Below are 12497 nucleotides of genomic sequence, written 5' to 3'. Positions count from 1 at the left end.
TCACGTCAGCCAATCAAGATTGGTGTGTTTTCACATGTGCTTTAGACACCAGCCACGCAGAAGCATTCCCATAGCATCAATGCCATGACACAGCGTCTAATTTTCTTCTCAGGGAACCGGGTTACACGCGTAACCTGCGATGATTTTAGTATATTAACATTATGTGAGTTATATAACTATATATGTTTTTTAGTATACATTTAGGTTCATAAAACTTAATGGTGCTACAATGTTTTAAACCACTGGCAACCACAGCTACTGGATTTTTACAGTAATTTCATTTTTTTCAACAGTGGATGTTTTACTACCACAAAATGTCACAATGTGAAATGAAATATGTTGCTTTTTTTATCCTACTTTACTAAAAATGTATTTGGTATGGTAATTTTTTATAATGCTTGATTTAAATTTCTAATGTGGCTTAAGTATTCAAATACTGTATAATAACAGGACCCGCCGACAATAATAGCCTAATTTTGAACTAATAAATGCAGCAGACAGTTGTTAATGCAGAGTCAAGTGCATGAGGCGGTCTTAAAACAGCTGCAGAGGCTGAAGTGACAATTAAAGTAGGGTTGCCAAAATGACATTACAGCAATAATAACCAGTGCATACACTGTCCAGAAAAGCTGGTCTTTCCTCATAATTCTCCCGCACTGTTCATGCATTTTTGAAGTTCTCTGATCCAGGCAATGAATAATTAATTCCTGGTTTTGGATTTGCTAAACATGCACTTCTCTAGGTATCTGCAGTCCATATTTGAGCTTTACATATGTCTATGATCAAAAGCCAGAGGATAAATCCTGTATGTTAGTGATTAAAATTGAATTATGTTAATTATGATAATTTTCTTAAACTGTCCCACAGACTTTACAAAAAGTACTGTGGTTGTGTGATGATACAGTCACTGTATGAGGTAGTAATATGCCTTGGTACTACGATATCACAATTGATAAGTATTCACAAGGCAAGTTACTTCAAAGAACATTATAATATTACATATTACTTGATATTGTACAGAATGATTATTGTAGTCCCTGCCATAGTATGTTAAAGAATACCATGATATTATCATTGTCTTTTTGGTAGTTTTGTTTTGGATCCAGATGTTTTACCTTTGAATTTGATTTTAAACCAATAAGAGACAGTAGCTATACAAAATACAATCATAACATACATATTTTACACTTTAAATAAGTTGGCAATGTCACACAAGCAGGAGTGAAATATGGATATATAACAGCACGACTGTGACACACTCACATGCTTATTGAATACAACACTGCCTGTAACAACTAAAATAAACCTGCCTAATATTTTTAATCTATTCTGGTACGATTGTTTTTAAATTCATGTTCATTTTCATATATTGTATACATTATATATTTGACATATATACACACTGCTGTTCAAAAGTGTGGGATTAATAAGATTCTTTATGTTTATGTTCAATAAGGCTGCATTTATTTGATACAAATAATGAACAACAGTAATATTGTGAAATATTATAACAATTGAAAATAGCTGTTTTCTATGTGAATATATAATAAAGTGTAATTTACTCCTGTGATCAAAGCTGAATTTTCAGCATCATTACTCCAGTCTTCAGTGTCACATGATCCTTCAGAAATCATTCTGATATACTGATTTGCTGCTCAAGAAACATTTCAGATCATTATCAATGTTGAAAACAGTTGTGTGGCTTAATGAATGTGGAAACCATGATACATGTGTCTGTTTTCAGAATTCACAGATGAACAGAAAGTTTGAAGAACAGCATTTATTTGAAATAGAAATCTATTATAACATTATAAATATCTTTTTGATCAATTTATTTAAAAGAATTATATTCATGACTTTTGAATGGTATTTAATGCAAATGCATTTATGCGTTTTCAATTGTGGTCAAGTGTGCAAATACATACATACTTTTTCTGTTGTTATCTGAGAATAGCTATTTATGTGTCATTCTTTATATATTCAGAGACTGTTAGTTAACGTTTATTGGTGAGCCCAAGGCCATCTTTTGAGTCCGTCTTCTACAAAAATAAAAACAAAATGTCATTACCATCTCCACAATCTCAAATATCCACTCCATGACACATTATACCAACATAATCAAAAGCAAAACTTCAAGGCCATAGTCCCATCTTTATTCCAGGACATGTGATATACTGTATATAATATATATATATATATATATATATATATATATATATATATATATATATCACACATTTCAAGCAAAGTGTCCCTAGTTAAATCCCCATTAATAACATGAATGTTTATGAACCTTTATGACCTATAAATAATATTGAATGAATGTTTGTTGTATATTAAAAAAAAAGATGAATTTCGAACAAAAATAAAAAAAAGTTGCATATTGTAGGCCTTTAATAATGAGCTCAAAACGTTAGCACAAAAACGTTATTTATACATTATTCATAGAACGTTTTGAACGTTCAGAAATAACGTCGCGAACGTTAGAAAAACGTTCTTCGAACATTTTTTTCTTGTCCGAGTAACTGCTGATGAGTTTACAGGTCTCTGGTGGAGGACGCATCTTTATAGTCACAGTTGTGGTTTAGTCTCTTTAACTCACTCTGTCGCGTCGTGTTCATCATCTATTTCATCATCGTATGGCATCATTTGATAGCGGATCCTCCTGTGGTGAACAATAACGGCATCAGCAGCAGCTTCTCATTCCCACGAGAAGAGAAATAGGATGAAAGGGAAGACATGACACGTCCGCTCTGCTCTCACCTCTCTCTTTCAGCGCACTTCATCTGAGTAAAACTGCAGTAGCACCGATTGGAGTATATAAAGCGTCATGAGCGGCGGCTTTACTTCACAAATACATTCACGCGCTTCCCTCGTCACATCTCTGACTAGAGCGCACGCGACATATCCACACACAGTGTTAATCTGCAGTTGAGTTTGTGGACGGATAATTCTTCATCTCTTCAGGAGGTCTGGACATCATGAAGTGTGTTTTGTATTGTGTATTTTTCCTCCATCTGTGGATTACACACAACAGCAGCATATGTGCGTCTCATCAAGGTATTCCCCTGTCAGTGTGAGTACACTTATATTTCTCATTTATTGTATTAGTAGGTGCTAATAATGTGACTTAAACATGATATGATTTATACTGTGTGCAATATTGATTTTGTACAACTATTGCTAACAGAAAGGCATATTAAAATGTTTAAAATTTAGTCACAAATGTGTTATTTGCTATAAGACCTAATTGTGCAAATGATCCTACAAAATGGACATGAATTTTCTTGAATCAGCATTATTATTTAGGTTACAGTATATGTTTAGTACCTTTTCAATAGTTCTACCTCCAAATGTTTTTTAAACTTTTCTTTTGATTTTAAAGTTAACTTCAGATAGTCTTGTGATGAGACAAATATATTTTAAAGGAGACATATTTGCTTAAATACAAGTTCTTTATTCTCATTTGGTTCCATAAAGAATGTTCAAGAACTTTTCCATTCCACAAAAGGTTTGTTAAAGTGGAAAAAGGTTCTTTAAATTATTAAAATGTCCTTCGCACTGAGAAAAATGGTTCTTTTAAGAACTGATCACTGAAAGATTCTTTGGGGAACCAGAAATGGAATTAATTCACTGCAAAAACCCATTTTTGAATCTTTATTTATCAAATACACATTCCATGTATAATAATTATACAAGATTTGAAAATGCGGTTTGAGTTGAAATTCATGGCTTGGCATGTCTTGTCAACTATGTTGCGCTTATCTTTCCTACTCCAATTTGTTGCAGTTTTGTCAAATTAATTTTCTCATATTTTTGTTCCCTTCATTCTAGTGTCAAACTTTGGGCTTCAGCGTTTGGTGGAGAGATTAAATCCATTGCGGCCAAGTATTCTGGCTCTCAGCTGCTGCAAAAGGTAAACCGAGCTGTGCTGAGCTGTGCAGTTAACTATAACTAACACTAAGGTTTTCTTCTACATCGTACCATGAAGTATACCCTGTCATTGTCATGGTATATGAGTTTGGTAATCATTCAGTATAACCAAGTATTACCATCTGATACCTACACTGTGCCATATACTTCTTTTTAAGGGGCACACATGCTATTTTAGACTATCAATATTAGGTTTTATCTCTTCCTGTGGTGAAAAGTGAGTGTGTGCTTCTGTTCCTGCAGCTCTCTGTTATCACATACACACACGCTCACACTCATCCTCACATACACACGCGCACACAATCTACGCTAATTAAACCACCCACGAGCAGCAACCCCGGTTCGGTTTGGTTTTGTGTTCCTCTTCCATTGCTAGCGCTCTGCTGATCTTCCTTCACAGTGAGGTCAGCACTCGAGGCCTGTGATTATGGGAAATATATAGCCTAGTGGAAAATAATTCTGTGGATTTGTAAATATGACAATAATAAATAACATTTCTCAATATCAAGTGGTTGTTTGAGTTGGACATGACAAAATAAATGCCTTAAAATCCAACAGTTAATTTTGTGTAAAATTTACATCTATAATTTTTCACAAATTAAATGAAAAATTTTACATTTCAATCAAAATATTTGAGAATGGAGAAATTATGCTGGTCAGTTTCAAGAACTTATTACTTATTTCAAATCAATACTATTATATATTTTTAAGAAATTGAGCAAGTTGGACAAAATTACGCTGCACATAAGGATTTTTGTTTTTCAGTACAAATATCTAAAAATTCAAAATTATAGCCCCGTTTCCAGCGCAGGAGCTAGGGACTTTGGGGTGGTACTCGGTGTGTTTCGACCGCAGGAAGTTCCGGGTAAAAATTCTCCCCTCAGAAAGTCCCTGCTCACGAGGTAGTAATTTTTCAAAGTTCAGAAACTTTCAGGGGTGGGACTTGGGCACTTAACATGAGTTCACCCAGCATTTTATTTCAACAAAAGTCTGTTGCGGTGTGTACAGTAAGAGTTATTTGCTATTCGAATCAACAACGGAGTTTAAAAAATAGGACCGATGGACTGACGATGAAGTTCAGGCTTTATTAAGCTTATATGCGGAGGACGAAATCCAGCGGGAACTGGAAAGTCACGCGCAGTCCTACGTCGCTGGACTTAATCTTCACGGTACTTTAGACCTTGATGAAAACTCACCTGAAACTTGGTTATACGAACATTAAGGAAACATTCCATTTTACAAATATTATGGGAACGTTACTTTTGAATATTCTCTGAAATTTCTGAAACAAGTAGTAACATTTAAAAATCGTTAGACGAATGTCCAAAAAAAATGCTCCATGAATGCATTTGTGCATTTGTGAGAAAAAAAGTCAGAATTGTGAGATAAAAAGATTCTTTACTCTTTTTTACTTTTTTATTCCATGGCAGAAACAAGCTTCCACAGTAAACAATTGGCCATGTTTGTTGGATTTTTTTGTTGATCACTGGCATCAATTTCATGTTCTTAATAAAGCTTTTACTACAGCGATTCCAGTACCGCCGTTGCGTATACGCAGAATAAGCAATCTGTGTAGGGCACCAAATACCAAGGAGGCACATCAACACCACAATCACACCCCCAGAAAGCAATTTCAACCAAGGGGGCAATTGAAGTTCTGCATAGTGGGCCCATTTGACCAATGGCAGCCCCGAGCAAATTCTGTTACTACCTATGCCTTTTATGGAGTGTCGATTTACACTAAATAGCGTCCCTTGTTAGCAAAAACACTAGCTCCGCCCATCGATGTCTGGTTGGGCCATTCAAGTTTTAAAAAAGACGCGCAGAATCCAGTGTCTTTAGTGTCACAACAGTAGCAAGTCAGGCTTGCAGACCTGGCTCCTAACACGATCAACGCGCGTTTGAATCCGCCTTTTGCCGAGCTCACATTTATTTTCAATAAAAATGAAAATAATGTTCTAAAAGTAGAAATAAACTGCGAACGAGTGTTTAATAATATTAAAAGAGTTTATAGGATAGGGTTAGAGGAAGGTGTAGGGAGGGTTTTTATTCTCCTAATAAGGCAGCATCCATTTGATAATTTTAATAAATATAATCATTTTCACTCTATGATATTATTGCATCCTGTTAATACAAAAATACTGAGGTGCAAATAATATCTGCCAATATAAAGTATAGATAGCATTTTTTTTTTTTTTTTTTTTTTTTTTGCAAAGAACTGATACTTTTACATGGTGTAAATAGAATATATTGCTGTTTTCAGCCACCAACTTTTTTTTCTACTGTACATTGACTTTTAAATAGTATGTTACCAAGAATGCACACATTCAACACACTACCAAAACTGTAGAACTGAATTATAAAAAAACAATGTATTTCATATTGTCTGCAGGTAGAAACATGACAAGTAATGCAGTTTTCGTAAATTTCAATTTCAAGCTTTTAAGCAATTTTAAAGCCATCAACTATTAGTATTTTGACAGTCATTGCGCTATGATTGATTATATGTTGAATAGAAAACTAGTGCTAGTGTTTTGACAAAATGATTCAATTTTCAATCAGGTTTGCTGTGTTTTGATAGAGTTTGTATATGTAGAAATAGGTTTTTAGCATTTTGGAAAGTAGAGTTTATATTTATTTAACAAAATATGGTTTTGGGCAGAAGATGAACTATTTGGCTAATTGTGTGATGCAGACGTGTTGCTGTGTTAAGAGTTTAGAAAATGTACTTCAAGTTTAGGTAAACTCTTGTTAGCAGTTGTAAAAAAACTGTAATGTTACTGGAAGAATATTGAGTCACCTTTATTTCTATAGCGCTTTATACAATAGAGATTGTTTCAAAGCAGCTTTACAGTGATAACAGGAAAACGATGCCATTCAAGTCAAGTCAGTTCAGTGTTGATTAGGTTCTGTTGTAAAGATCATCAATTATTAAATGAGTTCATTTAATCTATAAGCAGTTCTGCAGAAAACAGTGATGTCATCGTCCAGCTCTGTTCAGTAGAGAGTCAGATCAATAATAGCGTTGAATATTAATGTTTGTTCAGAACCTTGCCAGAACGTTCTGAGAACGTTCCCTGTTAGCTGGGTAATAGTTAGCTGCTATTTTTAGTGGATTCAAATAAAATAAGTTCACATTACTAAAAAATGGGCTTATTCAAATATTTGAGTTACTTCACTCATTGGGTCTACACGTTTTTATTTGTCATGGTACCAAATGTAGCTCTACTTAAATTTTTTCCCTTACATTTACTTAGTTCAAGGTATATGTCATTGATTTAAGATTTAAAAGTGTACAAAAAATTGAGCACATCATTTCTGTAATGGATCAGATGGATGTTTATGAGTGATTAGTGTGATTTTCTTTTGTCACCATTGAGTTCAAACTGTTTCAATATTAAGGAAAAAGACAGTGACAGTAGATGTTTGTGGCATATGTGCCTTTGTGTGTGTGTGTGTGTGTGTGTGTGTGTGTGTGTGTGTGTGTGCTGCTAAAGCAAAGAGGATGGGAGCCCGAGGGGCAGATTATCTGTGTGACGGGTTAAAAAGAAGAAAGAGAACATGCCTGGTGAGCAGACAGAAAAGCAGAGAGGAGAAAATAACAGAGTAGAGGGCAACAGAAGAGAAGAAAGGAAAGAGACATATGACAGGAACCCCAGAGGAAGAAATGTGCATGTAGAAAGAGAAGAGACTGAGAATGTATAGAGTAATGAGAATGAACTGGTGTAAGTGTGCCCTGCGGCTCACACACTGCTTATTGTGTGTGTGTGTGTGTGTGTGAGACCTCATCAGACCAAAAGTGCTTCGGAGTGGCTCTGGACAGGCGATAGCAAGACATCGTTCACAGAGGGTTGGGTTGCCGCTTGTGGAGCAATGTAAAATATCAAGCCTGGAGCAAAAACCTGCTTAAAAACAGCCACAGGAAACAGTAGGGGATACTGTTGAACCAGTGATCGCCAGATCAATGTAAAATAACACATCAGTGAGTGAATCTCATGAAGCCTTATAGAATGCAACAGTCGGTTTACAGAAGTAAAAACTCACTTCATTTTCTCCATAGGGAAACTGATTTTGAATGAAAAAACCTTTAAAGACAGACCTGTTGTAAGCTACAAGGTTGATAATCGATGGTTTATGCTTCTGTTGAAGCCGTATTATTTCATTATTTTTAAAAAATCATGTTGAACAGCAGAATTTGTGGTGAAAAACTACATTACCCATGATGCTGTACAGAAAATTACACCAATCAGAGAGTCTCTACAAGTAAAGCACTCCAAACAAGATTTTTCTCCCATGAAGCACTGTGAATGACATAAATAAATCGATCTTCATGCAACTTTTTTAAACGGGTATGCTGGGTGGTGTGGGTTGTGGCCGATGCGGTTACGTTGAACAGGTTTATAGATAATAAGCGAGACGCTTGCGTTCTCTCAAGACAGTGTTAGTTTACTCAGTTGCTTACTCATGACACATAGCAACACAGCGAAAAGTATTTCTAATGTTGGACCTTTTATTGAGAATAACCTGTTGAGACATGCCTTCACAAGCACCTGTAAGAGCTTTTGTGATGTTTGGGTCGACGAAGGAGCGACATGCGGAAAGGTGCGTTTGCAAAATATGCTGTATTTTTGAAAAGTCCGCAAGGTGCCACTATTGTCACAGAAACGACATACTTCACCTTTAAACGCATCGGTTTAGGACACAGATCTAAATCAGACATGACAAATAGGAAACACCATGGCGTCAATTTAAATGTATGCCAGAAGTACTTTTTAAATTAATAATTAAAAATAAGTATAATATAATTAGTATTAGCAGCCTATTATAAATAAAACATAAATTGTAATTATAATAAATGTGTTTTTTGGTGATCGAGATCTGGCAGCAGCTAATTTTTCCTCTTGGGCGAGACAAAGGAAAAGCAAATCTAGCTTCTCTTTGATCTTTCCTTGTTTATCTGTGTTTTTTGGCATATGTCTTTCATCTCCTGTGTCTGTTGTTCAGTCTTTACCCGTCGCCCTGTCTCTCAGCTCTCCTCTCTTTTCCATCTCAAGCATTCTTTACATTGAATGAATGTGTGTTTTTTATCATGTAATATAATTATCAAGCATGTGTACAAACTGTGCCGTCTCATTCTGCATCATCATCGTCATCACACCTTGCTCTGCTCAAGCTCAGATAATCCTTGTATTGGAAGTATCTCACATTTCAAGGTTAAATCAAGGGAAACTGATGAGCAAGGAGTCTTATAGTGTGTGTGTGTGTGTGTGTGTGTGTGTCACAGGAAGTGATCAATATCCTTCCCTGATCAATATAAATATTCAGCTGAAAATGCTCATACATGTACGTCATATATATATATATATATGCGATTATGTGTGTATATCTTCAAGTGTCTTCGAAAAACCTAAATTGAAAAATTGTTTAAAACTAATTCTCTCATGTTTACTCACCCTCATAGCTCAATTTTATGCTATAATTTTCTCTGTAAGTGAATTTTCTGTATGTGGTCCACGGGAAAAATATAACAGCATGCAGGTTTGGAATGACATGGAGATGAGTGAATAATGACAGAATTATCATTTTTGGGTAAACCCAGTTTAGTAGTCTAGGGCCAAGTCCTTGCTAAATGGCTTGAAGAGCTAATTTATTCTTAACTCTTTCCCCGTAATGTTTTCACTGTTGGATGGTAGGGGGCACTATTACACATCTTCTGAAGAGTACAGAATCTCTGGATCAAAACACAAGCGAAGAAGCAGAAACAAGCGAAAGAAGCATTGCTTACACCAGCGGGGAAAGAGTTAATGTGTTGACTTATTTCTGTGTATTTTTTTTTTAAATAGCCAATAGCTTTGTGTTTACACCACAGTTGTATCAAAAATAAAATTTAGACAGAAAATCTGATGAGGCTCAAGAATGAGTCATCCAATGCAGAATGAGTCATCAAATTTTTGATCTGTATTGATAGAAGGGGATTTATGCCCATCTAAAAATAATATAAAAAAAAACAGCCTCTTATCTTTGCACTCCAACCAAGATCAGATTTAATTTACAGTTCACACCTTGACTTTTTTTGTCAACAGATCTGGTCAAGTGTTGGTGTAGTTTAGCTGCACATCTATATTTTAAATCTTGCCACTCACACAAATCAAAAGGAATGATGTAAATCAAGTTAAACATCATGTCCTGTGCATGTGTGTGAGTTGAGTGTATTTAAGTTAACTGTCTATGAACTTAAATATGAGGAAAACTTGTGTGCAAAGAACAAAATGTTTGAGATGTCTTCCTTCACATATCACAGGTATCCATTATCAGAGGTTAACATATTACCCATTACAATCAGTGAGGTTAATTATAAATACATTTAGCAGTAGGCAAATGAATGCGAATGTAAACTACAGAACTGGGTGAAATACTTCTTTAGTCACAACTTTAACAACAAAACCCTATATAGCAATCTGTATTCTGCATTGTCATGCTTGTCTTTAAAGGGTATTAATTTTAAGTGTCACTGGGATGAGCTTTTGAAGACATGTGATGCCCAGGATGAAATGTTCCTTGTAAGCAGACAGCTGTGATATGCAAACCAGACAACAGAAGACATATGATTCCAGCTCACAGGGAACATTCTCAGAACATTCTGGCAAGGTTCTCTCAAAGTTATGAACAGGTGTTCTTCTAGTAACATTCATAGACTATTCGTTTAAAGTTTTTTGGTCTTTAATAATGCTCTTAAAACATTAGCACAAAAATATTTATACATTGTTCATGGAACATTTCTTTCCGAACGTTTGTTCGAAACCTGTCCATCACAGAAAACTTTTGGTATTTTTTGAATTTAAAAAAAAAGTTTAGTATTTTTTTTTTTTAAGCCATTTGGTTTATAAGGACACAGGAAGTGTCCTCATAAACCATGTTTACGTTGTAATATCCATGTCATTATACACATTTGTTTCCTCATAATCCATATATACAAGAACACACACACACTGGGTTTCCATTCATTTGAACTTTTTCCTCGCCATTGACAAGTTTTTTCCGGCAATCCATGTTTTCACTGTTATATGGTAGGAGGAGCTTTTTTTTACGCATCTTCTGAAAAACTACAGAATCTCTGGGTCAAAACACATAAGGTGAAGAACAAGCATAAACAAGCGATAGAAGCATTACTGACGCACATGTAAATTAACATGATCATCAAACATTAAACAGCATATAAATCAAAACTGCCTAACGTTACTAAATTAATCTGTAACAAAACTAAATTAATCTGTTAGAAATTTTATAAAACAAGAGATAATCCAAACATGAACAAGAAATCCAGAAACATAAGGCAACACACACACTACATCCTCACAAAGACAACGACTGACAAAGACTGATTGAAAGACACAAGCTTATATAGGCTGGGTTAATAATGTAATTATGCACAGGTGGATGTGATCATTGATGAGTCCAGGCAAAGGATTATGGGGGATGAAGTCCATGACTGAGTGGCAATGGTCTGGGGTGGAATGCCCTCCGGTGACTATCAAGGGCATTCCAGCTGGTGATCATGACATAGCCCCCACTTTAAGGAGAGGCTTCCAGACACTCCTAAACAACAACAAACTTAATTCCAGGAGGGAGGTGGAGCGGAGGCGGAACAGGGGGAGGGATGGAGGGCCAGGCCCATGGAGTGGAAGACGGCCTGGAGACTGAGGTAGAGCAGGCGGCCAGGGCAGATCAGGCTGAGCAGGCTGCCACCACAGCAGCACAGACGGGCTTGAAGACCCCCACGGTGGAGTAGACGACCACCACAGCAGCGCAGACGGGCTTGAAGACCCCCACAGCAGAGCAGATGACTACCACAGCAGAGCAGATGACTACCACAGCAGTGCAGACGGACTTGAAGACCCCCATGGCAGAGCAGATGACCACCACAGCAGTGCAGATGGGCTTGAAGACCCCCACGGTGGAGCAGATGGGACAGAAGATCTCCACGGTGGAGCAGAGGACCACCACAGCCAGGCAGACAGGACTGAAGCTCCCCACGGTGGTGCAGAATGCCACCACAGTTGAGCAGACAGGGCTGGTGACCATGATGGCGGAGCTGAAGACCTCCAGGATAGATCTGGTGGAACTGAAACACAGAGCACAGAAAGGTTAGGGTTGGCCTCAGGGGCCATGTCAGAACAGGCAGGGAGCTCAAGGGCGTCCTCGCCCGTCATAGAGGAACCAGCAGAATGCTCCAGGTTGGCCTCTGTGGTCGCATCAGGGCAGACAGGAAACTCAGGGGCAACTTCCATGGTCGGATCAAGACAGACAAGAAGTTTAGAGCACGCAGGAAACTCTGGGACGACCTCCATGGTTGCATCAGGGCAGACAAGAAACTCTGGGGCAGGAGTGGGTCCTGGAGCGGACTCATGGGTTGGAGCAGACTCTGAAGTGGACTCATGGGCTGAAACGGGCTCTGGATCGGATTCATGGACTGGAGCGGTCTCTGGATCAGATTGATGGACTGGAGCGGATTCATGGACTGGAGCGGATTCATGGACTGGAGCAGTCTCTAGGTCAGATTCATG

At 37.0% G+C, this 12497-nt stretch overlaps 1 protein-coding gene across 1 annotated transcript in view; it reads left to right on the top strand.

Moving 5' to 3' along the window:
* The first annotated feature begins 2313 nt into the window (after positions 1-2313).
* cacna2d3a (calcium channel, voltage-dependent, alpha 2/delta subunit 3a) overlaps positions 2314-12497 on the top strand; it is a 130349-nt gene continuing 120165 nt past the window's right edge. Inside the window, exons 1-2 of the mRNA XM_051903655.1 lie at positions 2314-3076; positions 3835-3916. Coding sequence (XP_051759615.1) covers positions 2982-3076; positions 3835-3916 — 177 coding nt within the window. The 5' untranslated portion in view covers positions 2314-2981. The remainder of the gene's footprint in view (positions 3077-3834; positions 3917-12497) is intronic.

The sequence above is a fragment of the Ctenopharyngodon idella genome, chromosome 8 (genome assembly GCF_019924925.1).
Source record: "Ctenopharyngodon idella isolate HZGC_01 chromosome 8, HZGC01, whole genome shotgun sequence".
NCBI classification, from domain to species: Eukaryota; Metazoa; Chordata; class Actinopteri; order Cypriniformes; family Xenocyprididae; genus Ctenopharyngodon; species Ctenopharyngodon idella.
This window is presented reverse-complemented; position numbering and strand designations above follow the sequence as displayed.